Source organism: Leucopleurus acutus (assembly GCF_964270905.1).
Source record: "Leucopleurus acutus genome assembly, chromosome: 2".
Classification (NCBI taxonomy): domain Eukaryota; kingdom Metazoa; phylum Chordata; class Mammalia; order Artiodactyla; family Delphinidae; genus Leucopleurus; species Leucopleurus acutus.
The window spans coordinates 62,617,925-62,645,489 of NC_139143.1; the positions used below are offsets into that span (position 1 = coordinate 62,617,925).

Consider the following 27,565-nt stretch of genomic DNA (forward strand, 5'->3'; position numbering starts at 1 on the left):
GAGGACAATGACAGAAAGGAGCCACAAGGGGACTTTTGAGGTTCAAGTAACGTTCTGTTTTCTTTGGATGCTGGTTACAGATGTGTTCACTTTGTAGAAATTTCATTGAGCTGTAATTTGTGTAGTTTCTTTTGTATGTTATAGTTAACTAAAAGTAGGCCCAGGAGGGAATTTTCCAGAGATGATAGAAGTGTTACACTGATACATGCAATTGTCAGAATTCACAGAACGGGTACTTTCTGGTGGTCCAGTGATAAAGAATCTGCCTTCCAATGCAGGGGATGCAGGTTTGATCCCTGGTTGGGGAACTAAGATCCCACATGCTGTGGGGCAACTGAGCCCGCGGGCCTCAGCTAGAGCCCGGTGCTGCAAACTACAGAGGCCACAGCACAACTAGAGAGAGAAAGTCCATCCGCATGCCGCAGCTAGAGAGAAACCCTCACACCACAACGAACAGCCTGCGCTGCAATGAAATGTCCCACATGCCACAACTAAGACCAGAAAAAGAAAATAAAAAAGATTAAAAAAAGAGGCCAAGAAAATATTTTTTTAAGTGTATGCTGTCTGTAAATAAAAAAAAAAGAATTCATAGAATGAACTCCTAAGATCTGTGCATTTTGTTTAGTTATACCTCAAGTTTTTAAAAAAGTGTCTAGGGAGTTCCCTGGTGGTCCAGTAGTTAGGACTCCCTGCGCTTTCACTGCCAAGGCCAGGGTTCAATCGCTGGTCAGGGAACTAAGATCCCACAAGCAGCACAGCACAGCCAAAATAATAATAATAAAATACTCCACTTAAAAAAAGAGTGCCTAACTGGAAGCCTGGAATTATTTAGGTACTTAATTAAATAGGAACAAATATCATAGTCCACTGCGTGAGAACTTGACCTAATGCAGTGATTTTTAAATTTGCTTGATTATGCACCTTGGGCAACTTATCCGCCAGATATCCTAAAGCCACAGGTTTTAAGTACCACCTGTTACCAGTGACTCCCAAATCTATACCTTCAGTTCCACCATATCTCTGAGCTCCAGACTCTGCCTTTGCTTCGATGTCTGATAAGACATCAAATTCAGCTTGTCTGAAAAACAAAACAACCAAAAAAACCTCCTGATTTCTCATCCTCACACACCAAATCAGTCCTTCCAGTTATTCTCCAGCTCTGTGAATGGTCACCTCATTTTCTTAATTGCTCAGGCCAAGCATACTTGAGCTCTCAAGTCATACTTGAGCCTTCAATTTCAGGTCCTACATCCCATTCTCTGGCAAGTCTTGCTGGTTTTATCTTCAAATATATAATGAGAATAAAATCACTTCTCTCACCTAATCTGTGACAAAGGAGGCAAGAATATACAATGGAGAAAAGACAGCCTCTTCAATAAGTGGTGCTGGGAAAACTGGAAAGCTACATGTAAAAGAATGAAATTAGAACACTCCCTAACACCATACACAAAAACTCCAAATGGATTAGAGACCTAAATGTAAGGCCAGACACTATAAAACTCTTAGAGGAAAACACAGGCAGAACACTCTGACATAAATCGCAGCAAGATCTTTTTCGATCCACCTCAGAGAGTAATGGAAATAAAAACAAAAATAAACAAATGGGACCCAATTAAACTTAAAAGCTTTTGCACAGCAAAGGAAACCATAAACAAGACAAAAAGACAGTCCTCAGAATGGGAGAAAACATTTGCAAACAAAGCAACTGACAAAGGATTAATCTCCAAAATATACAAACGGCTCATGCAGCTCAATATCAAAAAACAAACAACCCAATCAAAAACTGGGTGGAAGACCTAAATAGACATTTCTCCAAAGAAGACATACAGACTGCCAAAAAACACAGATGCTCAACATCACTAATTATTAGAGAAATGCAAATCAATACTACAATGAGGTATCACCTCACACCGGTCAGAATGGCCATCATCAAAAAATCTACAAATGGGACTTCCCTGGTGGTACAGTGGTTAAGAATCCGCCTGCCAATGCAGGGGACATAGGTTCGAGCCCTAGTCCGGGAAGATCCCACATGCCATGGAGCAACTAAGCCCGTGTGCCACAACTACTGAGCCTGCGCTCTAGAGCCCACAAGCCACAACTACTGAAGCCCACGTGCCACAACTACTGAAGCCCACGAGCCTAGAGCCTGTGCTCTGCAACAAGAAAAGCCACTGCAATGAGAAGCCTGTGCACTGCAATGAAGAATAGCCCCTGCTCACTACAACCAGAGAAAGCCCATGCGCAGCAATGAAGACCCAAAGCAGCCAAAAATAAATAAACAAATTGTTTAAAAAAATGTTTAAAAAAAAATCTACAAACAATAAATGCTGGAGAGGGTGTGGAGAAAAGGGAACCCTCTTGTACTGTTGGTGGGAATGTAAACTGATACAACCACTACGGAGAACAATATGGAGGTTCCTTAAAAAACTAAAAATGGCAACTACCATATGACCCAGCAATCCCACTACTGGGCATATACCCCGAGAAAACCATAATTCAAAAAGACACATGCACCCCAATGTTCACTGCAGCACTATTTACAATAGCCAGGACATGAAAGCAAACTAAATGCCCATCGACAGAGGAATGGATAAAGATGTGGTACATATATACAATGGAATATTACTCAGCCATTAAAAGGAATGAAATTGGGGAATTTGTAGAGATGTGGATGGACTTAGAGACTGTCATACAGAGTGAAGTAAGTCAGAAAAACAAGTATCATATACTAATTTACATATGTGGAAAAATGGTATAGATGATCTTATTTGCAAAGCAGAAATAGAGACACATGTAGAGAACAAACGTATGCATACCAATGGAGAAGGGGGGGTGGGATGAATTGGGAGATGGGGATTGACATATATACACTATTGATACTATGTATAAAGTAGATAACTAATGAGAACCTACTGTAGAGCACAGGGAACTCTACTAAGTGCTTTGCGGTGACCTAAATGGGAAGGAAATCCAAAAAAGAAGGCATATATGTATACGTATAGTTGATTCACTTTGCTGCACAGTAGAAACTAACACAACATTGTAAAGCAACTACACTCCAGTTAAAAAATTAAAAAAAGATAAACTTCTCCCTTTCTACATCATACTACTAAGAAAGGTGGTTGCTACTCTGGACAAATTCTTTTTTAATTTCTAGTGAGTATAAAAGTGAAATTAAGTTTAAAAACACTGAAAACATTTAAAAGATATCAGACTCAAAATTTTAATTACCTCATTAAATGATTAAATTTAAAAATAAATAAATAAATAAAACCACTTCTCACAATCTCCACTGCTACCACCTGAGACCAAGACATCATTATTTTGTCTGGATTTTTAGCCTCTTGGCTGGTTTCTCTGCTTCCCCACTGTGCCTTTACGGTTAGTTTTCCACAGGGTAGCCACAGTAATCTTTTCAAATGATTATATCCCTTTGCTTAAAAACCTCCAATAACTTCCTGTTAGGCTTAGAATAAAGCCCAAACTCCTTACATAACCTGGAATGTTTTGCATGATCTTATATCTCACCTTTATGAGTTCCTTTATCTCACGGAACTCATCTCTCACCAGTTTCCCCTCTCCCTGGTTTAAACAGTGGCATTTTTGTTACTCCTTGAATCCACTGAGTTTGTTCTCACCTCCAGGCCTGTACTCTGTGCTTCCTGTCTGGAATGGTTTTCCTCCAGATCGTCACAAACCTTTTTCTATCTTCCTTTTGTGCCAGCATTTAAAACACCTCATAATTCCCGTTCTTAAGGGTCAACAAACTCAATGCTGCTTCTCTCCAGCTGTATCCTATAACTGTCCTTACATCTATCATGTAGAAGCAAACTGACTCCTTACCCTGCTACCATTAGGAGTAATTGGGTACATCAGATCCCAAAGTCAAGAAAAAAAATTAAGAACTTTGCATCCTGAGATAAATCAAAAACAAAACATCATCAACAAGACATACACACATCAGGGTCATTGTGTCTAGTTCTAGTCCCCCAAATAAATGAAATTCTGAACCTGAGCCTTTCCTGTAAAATTGGACTCCCTAAAATCAAACAAACACTTTATCTCTGACTTTTGCAATGCTGATGTCTAAAAATATGGATAGTAGTGTGAGAATTGCTGTTTTCCCACCATGAACAAACTAATTATAGACTCTATACTTGGAAATTGTGTAGTTTTTTCCTATAAATAGTTGTAATTTCTATTTGGCGAGCTTGTTCTTCTAAAGCCTGAACTTCCTTGCAAACTTTCTTTGCAAGTAAACTTTCAAAAGATTTTGCTCTGAGTGTCCCTTTGACAGTACTGAAAAGTTCTGTTAAAGTATAATTTCAAAAAGGTGAAATCAAGATTCTCATGCAATTATAAAATAAATATTAACAAATATTTTATGCAATTCATTGCATAAACCATGAGGGTAGCAACAAGTTCTTAAAACTATCAAAGAGTACATTTGCACAGGTGGGTACTTTACGCAATTTAACAATGGAATATTAGTGTAAAGTTGCAAAGTTAGACACAAACTAGTTAATGTCCTACAGGGTAGTAGACTATACATAACCTTTCGAGTCATCTATTCCACTGGAAAGAAAATAGGGATTTGCATCCCTCCTGGACAAAAATCTACAGGTTAACAGGTAACTTCACTAAGTGTAGGGTCTTTAATCAATAACGAACAGTGAGTTCCACTTACTATTCATGTCAAGACCACTCATGACCTCCTCACTGCCAAGTTCAGTAGATATTTTCTGAATAATTTGACTGTTTTACTTTGCGGTACGCGGGACTCTCACTGTTGCGGCCTCTCCCGTTGCGGAGCACAGGCTCCGGACACGCAGGCTCAGCGGCCATGGCTCACGGGCCTAGCCGCTCTGCGGCATGTGGGATCTTCCCGGACCGGGGAACGAACCCCTGTCCCCTGCATCGGCAGGCGGACTCTCAACCACTGCGCCACCAGGGAAGCCCCGACTGTTTTACTTTTTATGTAAAACTTCTCATTTTTTAAAATACTGCATAGGCCAAACAAAAGATGTCTGTGGCTGGGTTTGGGCCGCAAACTAATTTTACAATCTCCTATTACTATTTTTTAATACATGCTGAATTCTAAGAGGAGCTGACTAATCTGGCATTCATTCGGTTCCATGGACACCCAAAACAAAATGCAAATTAGAACAAAATGCAAATCAGGATTCTCTGCACCCTGCCTCCACTTCAAGAGAGCCTCTGGAGTTCTGTTTGAATTATATGATGTCACCCACTGTGCTGTACTCTGAAAGATGAGGAGCAGCCACCCAATCCAGGATCAGCCAATCGGATTTTTTGTTTTGTTTTGTTTTGTTTTGTTTTGCGGTACGCGGGCCTCTCACTGTTGTGGCCTCTCCCGTTGCGGAGCACAGGCTCTGGACGCGCAGGCTCAGCGGCCATGGCTCTCGGGCCCAGCCGCTCCGCGCCATGTGGGATCTTCCCAGACCGGGGCACGAACCCGTGTCCCCTGCGTCGGCAGGAGGACTCTCAACCACTGCGCCACCAGGGAAGCCCGCCAATCAGATTTTTGCAAGATTTTGAAACTGGGACACTGAGATGCCAGCCCATCTCTGCTGGTCACTTGAAGAGAGGACATGTAAACTTGCAAGTTGTGCACTTAGAAGCAGGGGATGCCTCTTTTCAGAGAGAGAAGCAGCAGCAGATAAGCATCACCTGGCAAGAGAAGCACAAGAGCGATTATAAGAACAATTGCTTAGGTTCCTGATGGCATTCCAGTCCCTTGTCCCCATGCCTCGTCAGGCCCAATGGTTTGGCCTTTGGTAGCTATGAGCTAAATATACTTTTTTTCCTTTTAATTAATTGCCTTATTATTATTAAGCTAGCATAAGAGAGTTTGTTACTTCCAACCAAGGAATCACTATAGAGAGGAATACAGGGCACTTGGCTGTACCTGCTGTACAGGATATCATTTTGCAGGGTATAACCTGGAGCAAACTCCTGTATATTTCTTCTTGCTGAATTGACTAGAGTCTAGTGTCAGATAAGTTTTTCACAAACATTGGGTTCAGATGATTCAGAATAAAATCAACTAGAAAAAAATTTAAAAAGCCATATGGATTTCAGAACAAATGTTTATTACTGCTTAATGGGGCCAAAGGAGCAACACAAAGCATTGAAAACATCACTGGCTCACAAAAACAGTCATCTTGCTACCTTCTCGGTTGCATTTGTTTATTTCACAAGGCTTCATTCACACATGAAAACAAGATACTAATCCAATTCAAGTTCATAACAATTATAAAAGTAAACATTTGTTGGGACAATGTACAATAAATTGCACTTTTTTAACAAGCATTACATTTACATTTATAGAGTGTACTATACATAATACATGGAATTACGGAAACATCTAATTGGTCAGTGGTGATAGAGGGGAGAAGCTGCTCACTAATTTCTTTTGTAGTCAATTAGCACTGTTTGAGCTAATCAACTCCTTTATTCTGGAACCTGTTTTCACTGGAGAAGCCATGGGCAAAATCATAGAATTCATAAAAATAGATGGCACAGAATTTCTACTACCTCCTCAGCAAGGGAAAGGTAGGAGTTGAAAGAAATGACGTGGGGCTGAGAAACTTTCTTCCTTATTTGAACTAAGGATGCATACATTATGCAAAATACCAAAAATAGAGAAACTGATGCAAAGGCTATTGGGATCTTGGATTCTGGGGCCATTTCCAGGCTTTATTCTTGTGCTTTCATGACACCAGAGTCTTGATGTGTTTATGTCCTTACCATTCAGTTTCCTATATTTTATTCCATATATAATATATAGTTATTAAAAGTTACATTTTAACAGAAAAGATTTTACATGTTAACTTATTGCCAATGAAAAAGGAAAATAACTCAAAATATTCATCTTCTACTCAATGATTCTTTTTTCTTAACGTTTTCAGAATACCACTAATGATAAACCAGGGGTGGAAGTGGGGAGAGTAGGACGTGTTGATGAACATGTTTTTATAGCAGGTAGCAAATACATCTGGAGACAAGCTTGACGTGTAGTCTTTTAGATGGAAGCTAAGACAGGGACTTCTGACAATTGACTGTAGTCACTAAGCTACTCAAAAACATCCACTTTTCTCCTTACAACTCAAGATCATCATCTCCTATTGAGGTGCAGCCTGCACTGAAGTATTCATGTTGGTAGCTCTTGAAAGATAAGGAAATCCCTAAGGGCTTTGCCTGTATTATATGGAAGCCACTATGAGAGAGGAAGGATGTTTTGGAGCAGTTCCAGTTCAATGTGACAATCAGCATGGCAACTAGAGAGAAAGAGTTTTATATATCTGGTAGTAGGAAACACAGGCCACTGAGCTGTGCCTGGCCTTCTGTATCTGATCGCCATGTACATATTCAGTTGCATGGTACCTGGGTATACCAAAGAGGCAGGGATACTCCATATAAAATTCTACCGATCACACACACACACACACACAAATCTCACAGCATTCAAATCAAACAACAGAGTTTGTCCATGCTCTCATTTACCTGTAACTGAAGCAAGAGAATCGGAGCTACTTTAGAGTGGTTTTTTTTAAAGAGTAAATTATACAACAGAATAATCTTACTAAGTAATTAAAAATGTTCTTTTCCAGAAAGATAAAACAAACAGGGTATTTAATTTTTTGAAAGCTTTTTCTTCCCTAAAAGGGTCTTGAAATCAGACAACCACCTTAGCAGAATAATGAGTAGACTGATTTCAGCTCAAGAAAAAGAAAACTCAGTCCCTTACATTAGTTACGTATGTGATTCTCATTCTCAGTAACTAATCAATTCCTTTAAGGATCTAACTCTCATCTCTTGTGCCCTAAACTGTGTATTCTCTTGTTTTTCTTACTTTAGGTAGGAAATGAAGCTACTAGTTATTAACCAGAAAGTATTTTAAGAAAATGGAGTAAGGGTTTGAGAAAAATGAATATTAATACATAGTATAAGAAGATGGAATTTTTGAAAACAATGAAACAAGATAAATATTATTAAATACCCCAACATCAGTACAAACATTACTTTTCTACTTTATTATGGAAATTTAAGAAAGCCAATGAAGAACAAATTACTAACTTAATAGTTGGGAGAGAGGAAGAGAATTATTGGTTTCATGGAAAGATAGGGTCATAAGCCTATGTGACATTCCTAATAATGTTTCTGATAGGCATTCATATACAGACCATTAGGTAACTGAGAATTTATTTGCATTAAATTGTATGTAACTAAATATAACCAAATTGTGCCATGGCTCAGGATGTGGGAAGCTAGCAAACATATGCACTGCAAAATTCAGCTTGGTTTCTTTCAGCTTTAAGGAAATGTGTTAAGATTCTCAAGATATAAAAGCTAATGACTGAATTATCCAATTGAATTTCATTCTCTTAATTTATTCTGCAGAATTTAATGAAAGGAGAAATCGTCACTTCTCAGAATGTTGCAAATGTTGGATTTTTGGAGGAATGTTTTATATAATGTATGCTGGGAAAAGATGAAAAACACTCTAGAATATCGGAAAATTTCCTGGATATTTGAGCTGGTCAATCTCTTTCTAAAAGAAATCAAGAGAAGAGTAGCAATTCTCAACTATACTTCAAAAGAAGAGAAATTAAAACTAGCAGTTATTTAACGCTGGAATGCATGAGTTTTCAAACAACACATGGTGAAGGGCATGGGGTCTGGGATAGTGCTATTATAATATTGTATGAATAATACACCAACTTTTGAATTTTCTTTCCTTCTGTATTTGCTATTGCTACTTACCCAAAGACATTGCAGTGAGGGACAGTTTAGACTATGGTACCAATACACATACCCAAGTATGATATGGAACTGGAGAAGGAAAAAAAAAAAATCTATGGATGGCCATTGTAATCTTTTAAAAGAGTTAAAAGAAAATGAAAAAGACAGATTTATTAAATGTTTGGAATATATGTACCTAGTTATTTTGTTTAAAGAAAAAAAATGTAATGGGCTATGAAATTGAGCCAGGTCTACAGATAAGAACTGGACCTAAAGCTATTTCTCTCTCAACTACCATTTAAGGAAAATTATGCAATTTAGGCATTCTGTGAAACGTAAAAAGAGCTCTGTACAGTAGAATTATGAAATTCACAAAACACAAAAGAACATCTTTAATTTAGCTAGCCATCTGATAAGGCAACTTGTACAAGGCTTCTTGGGATCAAAGCGTAAAGTACCAGTAAAGCTAACAAACTGTATTAAATGATTTACAGAAACAAGTACCAAGATGCAATTTTCTAGGCATTATATTCTGCAAAAAAAAAAAAAAAAGGAAAACAAAATTAATTTTTCTAAACCACCATGTTGGGAATGTTAGAGTCAACACAGATACTCAGAATGCTATTTTCCTTTTGGGCGAAAGGAAATGAAAACTATGATGAGAGATGTCAGGACAAAAAAAAAAAAAAAGAATTCTGTAAGAAAAGTATTATTTGATGAGTGTAAAGAAGGATAACAAACAACCACATCAGTTTTATGGGCTGTAGATGATACGAACACTTACCGATGAAGGGGATTTCACTTTTTAGAGTTTAATGATTATTTTAGAGGAAAGGATCCATCATGAGCAACTTGTAGTACATGCTCCTGGAGTTGAGATGGCTCTTAGATGATTTTTACTTCCAAGAGTGTGTTACTTTTAACTGCAACATATGGCACAGATGAGAGTCACTCTGGCACTACAGAGTTTGAGATACTTTGCAAAGAATATGTTCAACAGTGAAGCCAAGCATGAGTATCAATAAATGTTACTATACATAGCTGACAGTAGTTTGGTTGCTGTAAAGGACCAAAGCCCTCCAAAATAGCTTAAAAAATGGGAAAATTAGTTTTTCCCTTACCAAAGGATTTCCTGCAAGGACTATTTATAAAGACATGTTAAATATAATTGAAAAAAATACTTCCATCAACTTTTAAACAATAGCTTTACCTTTCCATGAGATAAGCATTTCTATAAAGGTTGTATATGCAATCAAAAATGTTACAAATGCATTTGCATCTCTTCATCTAGGGGTACCAAGGGCACATTTTTAGGAAGCTACAGAAATCAGAAAAAGTTGCCTAATATTAAACTAAGATGATATGAAGCTGACTTCTATTTCCCATTTCATAACTTTAACAAAGTTACAGTATATTAGTGTTTCCTTAGCAAGTATATGTCAACATTAAATGAATACTCTGTCCCTGGTTCTACATTCCATTCTAAGCACAACAGCTGTTCCTGGGCCTTTCTAGGCTTCTCTGGTGAAGGTTTCCTAAAGATGCAACTCATAATATCCACTTCTGACTTTACATTTGCCAGAAGTCACAACTGTGTTCTTACTTAGGAACTCGCAATTCCCATGTGGAGTTCTTAAAAGGACCTGTTAGAAGACCAGGACCAAAATGATTTACTTTATCCTGCATTTATCAAAATCTCAGTTCTTTTTATCTAGTATGTGTTTTCAATAGCCTATCTTATTCCAGATGTACCCAACAGAAAATAAAAATAAACTAACTGTCTTTGGGAATTGTTCAACCCCACGTCTGTTCTTTCCTCTGGATAGGATTATCGCTATCCTGGGCATCACTTTCAGGAGGAAACCTGACGGTGGTCATGACTGGCCCCACAATGTGCTTTATCTGAATAAATCCTGAAAAGTTAAGAGGTTTAGGTTGCAATCTTTTTTTTTTTGCTGTGACAAATACCTGCCTATCACTTCAACCTTGGAATAAAAGACAACTCCATTTTTATGTAAGATAAAAATAATATGAATAATTAGCTCTAAATAAAAAGTGTTTAGTTCTGAATTACTTATTTCCAACCAAACATCAGGCATGTAAAATAATGTGTAATACTATGATGGACCGGAACACAGTCTTCCATGAAGAAGCACAAAAACAGGTATTCGACATAAATCAGGTTAGTTTAAATAACATCCCTTTTTTAAAAGTGTCATACAAGAAAGAGTAAGAGCTACTGAAAGATCCTGGCTTGCTTTCTGGCCTCCTTTCCTTCCTTTTAAAGGGACACCAGGAATCATCCTGGGTTTCCGTTGCTTTCATCGTTGTGCTCTTGTACTTGGGTGAGGCTGGACCTATGTGCTCTCCTTGGGGGGCTGGGTGGCCTGTGGCGGCTGCAGTGGCTGCGTTCCCGTGGCCGTTTTGATAGAGTTAAGGGTTTTGCTAAACCAAGAGTTTTTTGCAGCTTGGATTTCATTCATAAGGGCTCCCCTCTGATGTTCAAGTTCCTAATTCAAGAAAGAAAATCATCTGAGTTACATAAATATCTTCTCTCTGCCAACAAAATTAGAGTATAGCTTTTTGGAATCCAGGTCTACACAGCCGCAGTTTTCTTCCTACAAAACCCAGGTGAGATTTAGTTGGCTTCTGAATGCAAGGAAAAAAATTAGAGCTAAAAGAATTACCACTAAAAACCAGAATCTGTGCTTTCTCTGATCAGTGAAATGAAACCTCATTTTACCCTTTTTTCCCCTCGGCAATTTAGGTCCAAATCTAGCTTTAGGCTGCAGCCTAAGAGAAGATGTTTAAAACCACAGGTAAACGTAAACATACAGATGGAATGAATTTTTACTGATAGTGTAAGCATGAATAAATCCTAGTTCCAAACACATGGCCTGTGCCCCTGAGGACGTATGAGGTCAGAAGCAGAAAGAGTTCAGGATCGTTAGTGTGGCGCAGCGGGTGCCATGGCAGGACACGGTAAGGGTGAGGGTCACTGGTAGGAAAGAAGTGGGAACAGTCCATCAGAAGCCAGGATTGCTTTTCTAATTCTGATATCCTCCAATATGGAAAGAGATTATAGGAAAAGGGATTTGGCAAAATCAGGTAAAGATGAAAAGAAGCTCCAAAGAAAGAAAAGCATGGCTTGTCAGCCAACGTTCAACTGTCAGGGGAAAGATAACAGGAGGGGTTTGGCCTTTCAACTTTCAGGATCAGCTAAGTGACCAAGTTCAATGGGAAAGGACCATGGCCAAAAAATATCAGGGTAAACTAAAAAGGCATATGCTTAAGTTCTCACAAGATATATATAATTTTAGTTATTAAAAATTTATTTAAAACTATGTGTTCATATCAGTGTTTAAAAATGATGTAAAATGCAACTCATTGGTGGGCAGAAAATGTATTCATCTTATATGGTAACATCGTATGATTCTGAGCTCGATAAGCCAACTCTACAGTACTAGACTATCCTAGACCACTAGCTGTTATTTTTTTTAATTGATCTTTTATCAAATCACCAACCTGGATTTTACATTTGGCCTCCACCAGCTGCAGTTTAGTTTGTGCCAATTCCAGCTCCATTTCCCTCAGTTGCTTCTTAAGAGAGTCCTTCTCATCATCCAACTCAATTCCCTGGTCCTCTCTGCTTATGGCTGCTACTTTCAAAGCACCCTCCTTGCTGAAAATGTCACTGCAGTGTTTACATGCCATCATTTTACCCTGAAATATCCAAAAGAGATAACCAACATCAAACTGCATTTCATAGCATAAAACATGTCCAGAAACAATGCAATATGATTTTTCTTAAGACACTGCTTGTGGCCATCAAATGCAAGCCCATTTATAAAAGTAACTATTTTTCTTGTGCTATGACCAAAATGGTTATAGTCGGCACAAAACCCAACTATCCAAGACAGGTGCTACTTTTTCTTACAGTATCTTTAGAGAGACTCTGGGGATAGAAAGTATTATAGCATTTCTTTCAAATCTTTTCTAGAAACTTTGTACTACCATTATCCTTATTAGATGCCAAGCCCCGTGGCATATATGCTACATGCATTACCTCATTTACTTATGATTAGGTATTATCACCCCCATTTTATAAATGAAGAAATTTAAGAGTTTAAGTAACTTCCCTGTGGTAGACTGAGGAAGGTCATTATGACTAACCTAAGTCTACCCCTGCAACAAGTGAAGTATACGTCCTTTTGTTCAAGTGAAGATGATCATTATTGCTCAAGGTGATAAAAGCAACTCTGCCACATGCCTGGATTGCCAATCAAGCACAGAGCACTGAACAATGGCAACTCTTTTCAAGACAACAGTGCTACTGTTTTCTTAAAATATCTTCAAAAAGTTTAGAGATAAGAGATACTACAGGGATTCCCTGGTGGCACAGTTGTTGAGAGTCTGCCTGCCAATGCAGGGGACACGGGTTCGTGCCCCAGTCCGGGAGGATCCCACATGCTGCGGAGCGGCTGGGCCCGTGAGCCATGGCCGCTGAGCCTGCGCGTCCGGAGCCTGTGCTCCACAACGGGAGAGGCCACAACAGTGAGAGGCCCGCGTACCGCAAAAAAAAAAAAAAAAAAAAAGAGAGAGATACTACAAAATTTTGATCTATTTTGATGTCCTACTGTTACAAGCTCAGCATGTCCATAACTGTAACTATACCCCTCTCTTCACACACACACAAAGCAACTCTGCCCACACTTCTGTGTCACTGTGTATTACCCCACCATTTAGGCCTAAAGACTTTGGTGTCATCTTTCCATTAGCTTCTCCTTCACTCCATATTCAGCTGGTCATAAAATTTTTCCTCTTGATATGTCCAAGCATGTGTCCCGGGCCTGAATCCCCAAAAGTCACCTTCTCAGAACAAAGTTCCTATTTTCAGTTCTCATGTCTCAGATTTTCAGGTTACAACTTTTAAAATATGTATTTACTGAGCATTTATTGTATGCCAAGTACTAGACTAAGCACTTTATTGACAGGATCTTATTTAATCTTCAAAATGACCTTATGAGGTAGGTAATATTATCTCTATTTTACAGAATACAAAATAAATCTGAGAGAGGTTAAATAACTTGTCAAGTTGTTAAGTGATAAACGAAAGTGCCTAGAATGCATTTATTTACTAATATAAAGCTGAATATATTCAAATAGAATTGTATCAGGTTTCTGTAACACTGGCCCCAAGAGCTGGCTATACCAACACTGCTTCTTAGCAATACCAATCCATTTGGTTTACTGCTTTTTCTATACAATAAACAATCACTTTTTTCAAGTAGGTAATCAGCATAAGGAGTTTTACCACCAGGGGGCAGCATAGAAATAAATGCTGCATGTTTTCCTTAAAAACAAATCTCTACTTTTGGTGGAAAAATCAGTTACCCAACGTGTTTCCTCCAGCTGAGCTCTATACTGCCCATGGTGTCCACTGTTTAAGAGATTAATGGGATGATCCTACTGGGTTGCACAAGGAAGTCACATCAATTCAGGCACAGTTGGGATGCAGGCTGCTGAGGGTTCGGGTTTCTAGGTTTCCAACAACCAAGAAAGCTCAGGGGCCTCTTGTGACAATGCTGAAATCCTACCTCCTTTCCTGTTACCTGTCTCTGACAGCCCAAAAGATTTCTGGGAACATAACCTTTCATCTGGCCCACACCCAGTCAGAAGAGGGACCCTATTCACCCTAATTCCTAACTCCTTTAAAACAAAGGTGGGGTGGGGTCACGTCTACAGGCTGTCCTGCCTGTGGTGCATCACCACATATTGGGATCCTCCTATCAGGTGCTCACTCAAGACTACATGAATTTGGAAGAAAGTGTATCACAGGATGGTTTCATTCTTCCTCACCTTTACCACTTCCAGCTCCTCCTTGCTGGCTGCTTGCTGTTTCTCCAGTCTGGTACTCAACTGGGAACAGATCTACGAGAAAGAAAAGAGCTACTTTACTAAAAAGTAGAATGTCTCTTGTAGCATGTGCACACAGCTGTTTATTCACTCACATCTCTGATGCTATAAGAAATTTTGCAAATGAGTAGCACTGCAAATGCCAGTCATTCCCATAAAAGAAGCAGCAGAAAGCCTGAGAGTGTTCTGTGTGTAAAGCACACCTCTATCTCGATCAGTAGAAGAAACACATGGGGTAGATTTGCTTTCTTTCTGTCACTAGCTTCCGTGACTGGTCCCAGTGAATTCCTGTCCTCACTTTGGAATCAATCTATAGAATCTTTGCTGAGTATCTACTTTGGGCAAGGTACTATCCTAGGAATCCGATGAAAAGAATTCTGAATTTCTTCACGACTGAAAAGTGCTGTGCTGTGATAATCAGTGAGAAAGAAAATGTATGTAAAGGGTTTAATACAGAGCACCATTAAATAACATCTCATTATTATTGATTCTGAAATAAGGTGCTAACAAGTACCAGGAACAGACAGAAATAAGTGCTTTCAAAGCCCCCTAAAATTGTATTAAAAAAGAAAACAAACAAAAAAAAAAAAGAAAACAAAAAAACAGTTCGAGTCTTGCTAAACTTGAGTGAAATAAGAATTTTTTATTTTGGAACAAAATGGAAAAAAAAGTTAGGGGAGGGCTTCCCTGGTGGCACAGTGGTTGAGAGTCCGCCTGCCGATGCAGGGGACGCGGGTTCGTGCCCCGGTCCGGGAAGATCCCACATGCCGCGGAGCAGCTGGGCCCATGAGCCATGGCCGCTGAGCCTGCGCGTCTGGAGCCTGTGCTACGCAACGGGAGAGGGCACAACAGTGGCCCGTGTACCGCAAAAAAAAAAAAAAAAAAAAAAAAAGTTAGGGGATGTCAAATTTTCAAGTGCAATTTGGACTAAAAGCATAAAAGGTCTACCTCTATTATCAAAACGGACATTTAAAAAAATCCCAGTCTACTCAAAAATAGTTCTAGAGACCTGGGACTAGGTTGAGTTCAGTCTCCAATTTGTCCAGATCCAAGCCTGGAAACAATAAATAGGACTGTAGGGCTGATGTTAAAAAGAAGAGACTTCTCAAGCAATTTTGGCAACAAATAAACCCTTTTAAATAAGCCCAAACATATAGCCAGTAATAGCCAATTCCAACTACAGAATGCATTTAGATGACACTATATGTTTAATTGTCTTCAAAGAGATGGGTCTGTTGCCTTTTATATTACTTCAAGTGCTTGCCAGATAATATTCAAGGCAAGGATTGCTCCTTGAAGAGTGCTGCATACGGTGGCCACTCATGGCCTGATAAAAAAATGATGAAAAAAATGCTTCTGCAGCAATGGCAAGCTCCACAGCACACGGTCTTTAACGTTCCTTATATTGCGTAATGTTTAACCAGCCCTTCTCCTAGTTACCTAAATTCAAAATCTCAGGATCTCTTCCAGTATTTTCCCTATCTAGCAAAAAAATGACTCTTGTGTTTCCTGCTTCTCCGTTTTCATTACTACTTATTGTAGTTCAGGGCGCTATTTTTTTCCTCCCCTGGACTCTGCTGTTGGCCTCTTAACTGCTCTGTGTCTTTCTTTGCCCGTGCATCTCTCCACTTGGTTCCACATTTCTCCCTGGACAGAGTAGTGCCAATTATATGTCCCTGGTCATGCCACTGTCCTCCTATAAACAGAATAAAATCCGAACTCCTCAGCCTATCCCTGAAGACCTTCCTTGAACTAGGCCCCAACTCACCTTTGCTTCTCTCGTCTGTACTTGAAACTCTTGCTAAACAAGACTCTTTGTCACTAATCTACCTCCCATGCCTTTGCACATGCTGTTTCCACCTTTCCACCATTTCCATCCTCTCCTTCTCCATCTCCAGATACCCAAACCTCACCTAGCCTTTGAAGCACAACTCAAATCACTTCCTTCTCCAGGAAGGGATTCCTCATTTCCCACATGTAAGAAATTCCCTCTCCTCTTAATTATGGACAGGTTTTACCTCCGTATTACAAAATCAGCTTCCAGAGAAGAGAAATTGAATGAATTTATCTTTTATTCCTCCAAAGTAACAAGCCTCACATGTAGCAGGCATTAAATAAACATATATTGATTTTGTACATCTGTATGTAGATATAGATATATAGATACAAATAGATTATAAAAGAGAAGAAGATAGCTCTGAAGCCTTATTTCTAAGCAATCTTCCATGAAGGGGCAGAATCCTTATGGAAAGGTGTTCATAATATACAAATGAACTAGTTCCCCCCAAAATGCATGAACAATATAACTTACATTTTTATTTATATAGCAACAAAGCATACTCAGTGTATTTAGTGATTCTTTCTAGTTGGCAAGATTAAGGGAGGTTTGTTTTCCTTGTGCTTTTCTGCACTTCCACAAGGAATGTAAATTTCATTTATAAGCAAAAAAACACTTTTTAAAAAAGTAAGCCTTAGGGCTTCCCTGGTGGTGCAGTGGTTGAGAGTCCGCCTGCCGATGCAGGGGACACGGGTCCGTGCCCCAGTCCGGGAAGATCCCACATGCCACGGAGCGGCTGGGCCCATAAGCCATGGCCGCTGAGCCTGCGCGTCCAGAGCCTGTGCTCCGCAACGGGAGAGGCCACAACAGTGAGAGGCCCGTGTACCGCAAAAAAAATAAAAATAAAAAAAAAGGAAGCCTTAGACTTCAAACTCCTCTGTGAGGCAGGAGACCCCAGGGAAATTTCTGGATGAGTAGGTGGCATACAGTACCTTAACAATTCTGGAAAACTGGAACTTGAACAGTCCAGTCAGAGTACTTCGGCAACAAGAGGAGTCCTTGCCATGTCCCAGCATAACCAGCAGGGACAGGAAGATACTACTAGAGCTGGAATGAAGGCTTTCTGAGACACGCCGCCACCCCCCACCCCCACCCCCGCGATGGGACTAGAAATGTCATCAAAGAGAAGAGCACCGCCCCACCATTAAAAGATCTTTTTAAGGTTAACAAGAGGAGGTTAATTGCTAGCACTGGCCTCTGTTGGGTAAGGCCATATAGCCATGTGGGAAAAAGAGCTCCCATGTTCTCTACTGTGACAGCAAAGGACTCATGGATCTCCTAGCTGTTGCCATTTAATACAGTAACTAAACTTTAGTGCTCGGCCAAGAGGCAAATGTTACTAGTGTGATCTATTGGAAATTAGCTTCTGAGTAAGGCAGAGACGGGATCCCAATGGTAATAAGATTTCTTGTTCCTCTAAATCTATCAAACATTGAAAACAACCAACAGATTGTTTTGCTCAATTAAACTTCTCATGTTATCAGCAAGCAGGTCCAACCACTGTCTGTTTCAGAGGAGAAAATGAGCCAACAAGTATAATCAATGCAGTACAGTTACTGTTCTGGAAACTCTAAAAACAAACAAACTGTCCCCAAAGAAAAGAGCAAAACAATTAGTTTTACAGTGTCGAAGCCCACAATGGCACATTACCTGTTTATACTCGGCAATGATAGCTGTAGTCTTCTTTATTTCATATTCTGCCTTCTCTAGCTGTTTCCTGAAGACTTCTTTCAGCTAAAAGAGTAAGAATGAGAAACATCAAGACTCAGTCAAAATCTTAATAAATTTCCATGAACATCCATATTCAAGTCTGCCTGATTCACAGTCAACAACAATGTAAACAACTGTAAGTACACACATTTTTCCTACTGCAGTTGCATGTTGGTCATTTGAAAAACCTAGTCATCTCCAGAGATACAGAAATCTTACTTTTTTGCCTGCGATGTATAAGAATATGAGCAATCCTAGTATAAAACTGCTTATGCTTCTTACTACTTTATAAATATATTGTTAAATAAGTGTCCATTCAGAAGCTATCTTTATCCTTAGGAGAGTCTAAAACAAAACATCAAGACAGCATTGCATGTACTCTTGATGTTGTGCAATAAATTACTGAAAAAAACATTTTAGGGCTTCTTCTGTCATCCCATATCGACACTGCTGTTACCCCTCAGGAGGAAGGAACAAGAGGCTTTTGGGACTGGAGTCAGACATGGGAGATGGGGACTGAAGAAACACTGACTTTAGAAGAAGTTAAAGTGACATAATGCAGTACTTGTTACAGTAGCAGAAATACTAAATTATGAATGCTAAACCTAAAAGCACAGTTATTTCTGTAGCCTGGCAGCTCTAGAATTCTAGGTAAGGCAATGAAAAAGCTCAGGTGTCACCAGATAAAAAGGAAAGAATTCGATTCTCCCAAATTGACCAAACGAAAAACAACTCTGGTTAATCTTTAAGTACACAATCAGAAAAAACTGATAATTCTGCTTTGCAGCATTCCAAATTATGAATGCAGTATACTCAGTACTTGTAAATTCACAAGTGACTGCAATTTATAACTGGTCCTATCGTTATAAGATTTCGGAATTTCTTCATATTTGCTACATTCTAAAATTCTAAGAGCATTTGTAGGTTATACTGATTCAAACTTAGTTGTTTATATTGGTCTCTGTTCTCTGTTACATAATTCAAGGACTTCAGCCATACCCTTCAGTCCCTTCTGCAATAAGGCCGCACTGACTCAGGGTCAACTGAGATAGCTGAGATGCTTTGAGCAAGTTCATTTAATTTCTCTAAGCTGTAGTTTACTCATCTGACAAATGAGAATAATCCCTATCTCACAAGGGAACCACAACAATTAAAACAGGATATACACACATACACACCCACACCCACACCCACACCCACACACACACACACACACAGGAGAGAGGCATGGATTAAATTCATTTGCTAACAGCTTCATTCTTTACCTGAAGTACTGAAGTGGGCCACCAAAAAATAGGAAGTAAAAAAACAGCAAAACCCATCCAAAGGGCTAGATCAAACTGGACAATCGGCCCCCGAATATTTTTGAGTATGTTAAAGGAAAACAAAAATCTTGGTCCACAGTAATTGCCGAGACTCATTGCATCATTTAAAAAAAAAAAATCATGGAATACGTTTTATAAATCCCAGAAGGTGCTAAATGACACATCCCTTCATTAGTAACTTTACTGGAAGTTTTTCTGGTTGCTTGGATGTAGGTCTTTGAAATGCTTTGTGTGCTGTTTTATATTTAGTATTATTGATGTCTCCGAACTGAACTCATTATAAGTGAGCTAATCATGCCTGCCTGGGACGGACAGAGATGGAGACCATTGGTGAAGCAGCCTGCTCTTCCTCAGGGAAGCCGGAAGCTTTGACTCCTATAGGGTGGAGAGGTCCCTCCTGTCACCTCTGGGTCCTTGGCAATGGTGTGTCTTCCAGCTGCTCAGCCTCACAACCCATATGAATACTGTAGAGAGCTAACCTCAGGGCTGGCTCCCAAAGGGTTTCTTTTTATTCTCTCAGGGAAGAAGATTTGAGAGCTCTGCCAGGAACAGAAACGTGGGTGCCCCTTCTTCTAAGGCATGAATCGGGAAAATGCGTGACTGATGGAGGTGACTCCCAGCAGAGATCTCTGTAGGCTTCCAGCTTAGCAATCCTCATAAACTACTTCAGAGAAGTCAAACATCTTGGAGGTACAACACGAAATCTGCAGATGCCTCAAAGCTCTTGGATCATAATTCCAAGTTCCTAAACTTGGAGAAAGCGTACCACTCTCGCTAGACGTCTCGGTCAAGGCAAATTCCTAAAAGCTGTTCAAGGGTGGAAATGCTGCCTCAATTCTACTCACATGTACTGCTTCAGCATCGCCCTTGATCTGAACAAATTTCATGTTACTTCTTGTTTACAGTATTAATCAACTCTGCATACCAATACATCTGCGTAAGGACAAGCCCTCCTACGCCTGTTACCTGAGCTGTCTCCTCCTCTTGTTTCCTCTTCTCTTCTTCAGTCTCTACCAGCCTCTGTTTGGTCAAGAGGAGCTCCTTGTTCAGCACGTCTGCCTTGTCTTCTGCCTGCAAATCAGAGTCCATCACAGTCATAAAGAAGGTGAAGAAAGCACGTGTATACTTTCTCCGACCTCCAGTTACTATTGTTCCAACATTACCGGAAGCCTTTCTATTCCCTCTGGCTCACCCAGGGGGTGGCTGCTTTCACTGAATGCCAGCCAGGTACCACGCACTCAGCACACATTATCTCCAATCCTCACAACAAAAATTATTTTCCAGGTAATGACAGTGAGGTTTGGAGAGACCAAATAAACCTGACTGGGACACACATCTAAGATCAGAGCCACGATCTGAATTCAGATTGGAATGGCGCTGAAGCCCATGCTCTCTCTAAACACCTCTTCCACGTTTTCAGCTGTCACTACAGCACTCACTCTGAGACTGCGTGGTAAGACTGGATGAAGGGTGGAGCCTCACTTGGAAGCTTCCACCTGGTGGTGCGCGGGGCAGATCCAGAGAGGATGAGCAGACAGGCTGATCCATGGACCACAGTTAGGTGAGAACATTCCAAGACCAGCCCAGGTTAATCTGGCCCACCAGGCTACTCACAATAGCAACGAGTGCAGTAAGGAGAAATTAAGACCAAAAACCCGTGCTAGAGACAGCCCTGAGGAAAACTGACCTAAGGACTAAGAATCCAGGCAGAAAAGACCATATTTCTAGAATAGCCAAGAAAAGCCTGGAGAGAGTACACTGCTTATAATTTGGATATAGAACCAAAATTCACCGTGAAAGCACTGTGTGTTTGTATATTTAACTTAGTTAACGCGTGTCTGCTTTACACGTTAGGACATTTAGCTCGCCCTTTAGGTCTCGGCTTCAGGTTCACCCTGCAGTGCAGCGTGGTCTGAGCCCTGTCCCCCTCACCCCATCTGCAGCAGCTCCCCACCCAACCGAAGCTCGTATCTCCCTTGACAGTACACAGCACGAGCTACAGTGACAAACTGCGTGTGTGATAATGTGTGCCTCGCCCAGCTGTCTGCAGCTGTGGGAGGTGGGAAACCTCTCTCGTTTGCTCGTCACTACACCCCCAGCCCTGAGCCCAGGACTGGGACAGAGCAGGCGCTCCATAAGTGAGTGAATGGACGTGGCACTCTGAGGCCCTGGAGAAGCAGACTGGGTGGAGGTGGGTGGAATGAGTTCAGCAGAGAAAACCGCAGTCACAGAAGAGAGGCAGCTCTTTGAAGAAGCCATCCCGGGCTGACAGCAGCAAAACGCTGTCCAAGTCTTTGTGAAAACTGGCCAGGTGGCCTTCTGTCTGTGTTTCACCATATCTCCCACATGTCCAGATGGCCAGGCCAGCACAGTCTGCTGGGTCCTGGCAGAGAAACTACATTCCAGCTTCTCGGCTCTGTCTTCCAGTTCCTGATGTCCCACAGCCTAGGGCTTATAGCTGTTTTCAGATAATGTGGAACTGTCAGGTAGTTAAAGTGAAAAAGTCCCTTTTAAAGACTTTGAAATTTGTTCTGATACATTAGAGTTTAGGGGGAAAAATCTACACAGCAAAACGCATCCTAATAGTAGAGGTGGGTCTCAAAAAATGCAACATGCATGTTGCAAGTTTTAATAAATCGTAAGATATCAGATGTAGATTATGGAAACTCAAAACTGCGAATTCTAGAGCTGCAAGGCAGATGACAAGTTACCTACAAAGCAGGAGATCCTTCCCAAGGTCTCCAACAGAGGGTCTCCTGGCAGCGAATCACGAGCTTGCATTGGCAGGTGCTCCTCTAATGCCCTGAGAATTTGGTTCAACTATCCTTTGGTTGTTCCACTATGACATTAGCCTTTGAAAATATTTTTAAATAAAAAATCCAATTTTTCTAGTGGAAAAAAAAAAAGCTGTCCTGATGGCTTCAGCATTCTTAAAAATCTTACCAAATCTGTCTCCCTAGAATGGCAGTCCACTCAGATACTCTACCCCAGAATATCTGAGCGGCAGCTCTGCTAATAAAGAAGACTGCACTGTAACCACCTCTTACCATACCCTCAGCAATCTCCATTCTGTGAAGAAAACAGTCCTTTTCATAATATATATCATGACACACTGAAACAAATGTTTTCTAAGTTTGGTTTCTTGAAGGGAGATTCACTCTAGCTCAAAAGTGAGCCTTTTGCCAACTTCTGAATAGTCAATGCTGTCCTGACATTCAGCAACAAGCTTCTAAAATTCTGTGGCATATCTAGATGTTGTACGATTTTGGAAATATCTATAAGAAAAGGGACGGGACTTCCCTGGCGGTCCAGTGGTTAAGACGCCTCACTTCCACCACAGAGGCAGCGGGTTCGATCCCTGGTTGGGGAACTAAAAGATCTTGCATGCCGTGCAGTGTGGCCAAAAAGAAAAAAAAAAAAAGGGAAAAAACTCACTTCCCTGAGGAAATTTTTGACGAGAGGGACTTTTTTTTTTTTTTTTTTTTTAAGATTTATTTATTTTTGGCTGCGTCGGGTCTTAGTTGCGGCAGCAGGATCTTCGTTGAGGCATGCGGGGTTTTTTCATTGTGGCGCGCGGGCTTCTCTCTAGTTGTGGTGTGTGTGTTTTCTTTTCTCTAGTTGTGGCGCGCAGGCTCCACGGCACGTGGGCTCTGTAGTTTGTGGCACGTGGGCTCTAGTTGAGGCGTGTGAGCTCAGTAGTTGTGATGTGTGGGCTTAGTTGCCCCACGGCATGTGGGATCTTAGTTCCCTGACCAGGGATCGAACCCACATCCCCTGCATTGTAAGGCGGATTCTCTACCACTGGACCACCAGAGAAGTCCCAGGCCTATTAGTTTTATGTACACATTTTCTGTTGCACATTCTTCACTATGCCAAGGTCAGGTGACCTCCCTCTATTTCTGTTATCAGATCTGACATCTGCAGAAATTGCTGTGGGTCCCACAGGAAGCTGTATCCAGAGTTTCCCCTCCATGCTAAACAGTAAAGTAGGACTGATTCTGCTCATCAAAACAGAACCAGATCTGAATTCTCCTTTTAAAAGGTTCTCCTTTTAAAAATGGTCTTCTGGGTCTCTATATAGCCAACCTCTATACCTCACTTAAGTAGAAACCATCTTTAACGTTAAAGGAATCTCCAGGAACAGAATACTAAACAGATAGATACTCTAATTCTATCTTTGAGCCCAAATGATAAAACCTTCACCATAATTTGGTAAGACTGAGTGGACCATTGTCATTACTGTCTTCTAATCACCTACCAACATCTTTTAATGTCTTATTGATATGAAAACTTCTAATTGCTCTCTAACTTCTATGACATATATATGAGAGAAACGAACATGGCAATGTGTGATTAAATCATGAACCAACTAATAACCTGCTCAGAAGGCTCAGCGCTCACGTTAGGGATGAGGCTCTTTCAGAAATAATTTCTCAAAGAACTAGCCAAGGCAGTTGTTCAATTTAAAACAGAACAAAAGAATGTGCCACTTGTGATATGCAGCTTCTGGTTTGACACGAACTCCCTCTGGTCAGAAGGGACCTGGGCCCAGGCTGCAGTGGGAAAGCACTGGTTGTGTCTCTTGTTTTTGTTCCTTGGGAACAGAAAGAACAGGAAGGGCCTGAAAGCAGATAGCAACAGAAACTGATATGGAGATGTTGTATCTTTTTTCATTTCTGATCACTGAGAAGTCCTTATTTAAGGAGTCTCAGGGAGGCAAGTTGTCAAAAGAGAAGGCTCTGTCAGAGAGAAAAATGAAGAGCTGCTGGGGGCCAGGAAGCCTGAAGCCAGCGCTAAAATGACATGGGTATGAAATAACTTACCTAATTACCTAATTAGGTTTGTTTGCTTTACATATTGTCTCAAATACAATCTGCTTTCATATTTGTTTAATGTATGCCAATGTTTTGCTATTTTAATTAAAAGATTTGATTTTGAAAAACTGGGAATGGAAAAATACTGGGCAAACTGGGTGAAGGCAGGAAAGCCTCACGCTAATATCCTTCCTCTCCTCAAAGACTGGAGGGGCAGGACACCTAAACTGCAGGGACAGCTTTTTGATGTGCAAATAAACCCTGCTCAGGCAGAAACTACAAAATTAGATGTTAGGAGGAGATAGCAATTTTTGAGTTAGCAATTCAATGAAATGGCAATTTTTATTCTTTCATCTAGAAAATAAGCTTCAAAAGGCAGAGGGGCCAGGTCTTAACTACTTTTTTTAAAAGAGAAAGGGAGGTATGAAGGGAGGAAATAAAAAGAAGGAATAAATGAAGGGATGTTTTCTTCAGGGATTGATCTAGTAGCTCCATGAGGTACCTAGGTACTCAATAATTTCAGGAGGACCCTAGCAATTGTTCCGGACTAATCTACAAAATGGGTTTTTTGGGTGGTGAAACAATTTTTTTTAATAAAATATTTTTTCTGATCATTAAAGAGTTATAAGGCACATTATTACTTAACCAAGGGTGGTTAAGTAATTTAAGGTCTTCTTATAAAAGATATATAATTGAAAAAAGTATGAAGATGAATATAAAAATTAGATTTACTGTTATCACCCAGAGACATCTAGTAGTAACATTTTGATGTATTTTCTTGTAGGCTTTTTTTCCTGTCAATGTATATTCTAGCCTCCTTTCTTTTCCTACAGGATGGCCCTTTGCCAGCATACATTCCTTGCAATTTAGATGCAAACATTATATATAGATAAATTTACTTTTTTAAAAAAATATTATTATATCATGACCTTCCCATTGTTTTTAAAAACGATTCCAGAAAGACATTTTACAGATATACCTTCATTCTCTCCTTCTATTGGACATATACATTATTTCAATTTTTTATTCTTGTAAGTAACGCTGCAGTAAACAACCTTGTACCTATATTTTTGAGCAAATCTCTACTTTTTTTAGGATCGTTTTCCAAGTCAGAGTATATACGTCAGTTTCCTCATTTATAAAATGGAAGATAAACTACTTGCTTAATGGAGTCATTAGGAAAATTAAACGAGATAATGCTTATACATTGCTGAATAAAGTGCTCGGTGCATAGTAGGAACTCAGTAAGTATTTAATTTCATTATTGTTCAACCTTTTAAATATACCAAATGTACATTTTAATGTACCAAATACATTTACCACATAACTTTCAACTCTAACTTATTTCACTGCATACCTACTGAGTCTAACTGCTTAAAACTTTTGTTCCTTCTAGTTTTATTGAGATATAATTGACATACAGTACTGTGTACATTTAAGGTGCACAACAAAATGATCTGAATTACATACATCATGGAATGATTACAACAGATTTATTGCAAAACTTTTCATTTAGCTAGCCATCTTAAGAAAACTATTAATGGATAAAATATTCAAAATGGCAGAATCAAGTGTCAGTCAAGGCCATTTGGAAAGCTAATATGGAAACAAAAATTTCATTAGAGTACTGAGTCACACCGTGGTCTTATTGCTACAAAAGTACAACAGCCAAGGTCAGGCTGGGTGTGGCCCTGTTGAATGGGAACCCCTCTACCTTCCCTGGTTCTGACTCTCTTAGTCACGCATTTTTCATACCATCTCTAACAACCTGCAGAGAGGTTGGCTGAATGGGGTTTGCAGTTAAAAGGGCCATCCCCCTGCCTTCCACCATGGGGCTGCTGCTTCTACCTTCTACATCCTGTGTCCCAAGCAGCACAGTTTTTGTTTTATTTTCAAACTCCATTAAGTGTTGACGCCTTCAGCTTCCTCCTCTCCCCCTTCAGCACAATTTTCCTTAACAGTGGTTTTATCTCCCATCTTACTGTGGCTAAAACTTCTGAGCTGCAAAATTAGCTGTTTATCTGGGAAAAGGAGTTGTGGCAGGGACCATTTTTAAACATTAAAAGCATTCCTGCAATTCTAAACATCCAATCATATCTATATTATTAACGGATTTGTATTTTAAATATTGTCAATGCATAGCCAGAGCATAGGTAATGCCTCTTTTTTACAGATTCAACCAGCTAAGTCTCAACTTTTCTGACCCTGCACCATTGGGAATATGGGCTCTTTAAATCTGTGCAAGATTCCTTTTATAATGCCAATATTGCCAATTATTTCCAAAAACACAACCAATGGAAAAACAGTAAGTCCTAAAGCTGTGAGTACTGTTGGAAAGGACAAGGAAGTTAAAGAACTTAAGGGCTTCCTAGCAACAGCTAATGTTAATTGAACATATACTCTTGTAGTGCTTTACCTCATTTAATTCTCACATCATCCCTATGAGGTCAACACTTTTTTAAACCTATGGGCAGGTTAAGAATGGCCCTGGGTCACATGATTAGTGAGTGGTGATGCCAGGATGCACACCCAGGCAGTCTTGGCTCTCAACCACTAGGATGCCGGTCAATCCAACAACACACATCTCAGTGTACATACTTCATATAAAACCTCACATTTACTGTAGATGAGAAATCTTTTTGGAACAAGAAAGTACAGTGCCTACAGATATTAGAGTGGCACTGTATACTCTTGGTGACTGACAGTCTCAGGTAATGATGCTGGCAGTCCTTGGTTTAGGAAAAGTAGAGATTAAGAGAAGAGACACCAGAGAAGCATAGAGCTATTTTTTTTTTTAAGTATGCTGCACATGCTGTTTGGAAATGACCGAAACCTATCTCAAAAGCTTGCGTTTTCCACCGTCTCCGGTGAGCACAGCCGTCCCCTCCCACTTACCACCCACCCATTCACCCATCAGGCAGCTCAGTCAGGGTCAAGTACAGAGCAAGCCCTGGTGGGACTGCCCTGAGAGCAACCTGGTCCTTGCCCCGGAGGAGGCTGTCATAGTCTTATTTCCCCCTAGTGAAGGACAGGTTTACCTGATCCAAGTCATTCCGCAGAGCAATTTTGCTGGTTACTAGTTCATGGGCAAGGTCATCATTCTCTTGCTCCAGCCTCATGCTGGCCTCTTGTAATCTCCGGTTCTCCCTCTGCAGAAAAAGAGCAACAACCAGAGGTGGGCATTAGGGCATTAG

The 27,565-nt window shown here is 40.1% G+C and overlaps 1 protein-coding gene across 6 annotated transcripts in view; it reads right to left on the minus strand.

Moving 5' to 3' along the window:
- Positions 1-6,136: 6,136 nt before the first annotated feature.
- RABGAP1L (RAB GTPase activating protein 1 like) overlaps positions 6,137-27,565 on the minus strand; it is a gene marked incomplete at its 5' end in the record, with an annotated part of 698,468 nt that continues 677,039 nt past the window's right edge. For all 6 annotated transcript variants that reach the window (XM_082834440.1, XM_082834438.1, XM_082834439.1 and 3 more), the window contains 6 exons: positions 6,137-11,279; positions 12,295-12,492; positions 14,629-14,700; positions 18,173-18,256; positions 20,524-20,628; positions 27,410-27,520. In XM_082834440.1, coding sequence (XP_082690566.1) covers positions 11,127-11,279; positions 12,295-12,492; positions 14,629-14,700; positions 18,173-18,256; positions 20,524-20,628; positions 27,410-27,520 — 723 coding nt within the window. In that variant the 3' untranslated portion in view covers positions 6,137-11,126. The remainder of the gene's footprint in view (positions 11,280-12,294; positions 12,493-14,628; positions 14,701-18,172; positions 18,257-20,523; positions 20,629-27,409; positions 27,521-27,565) is intronic.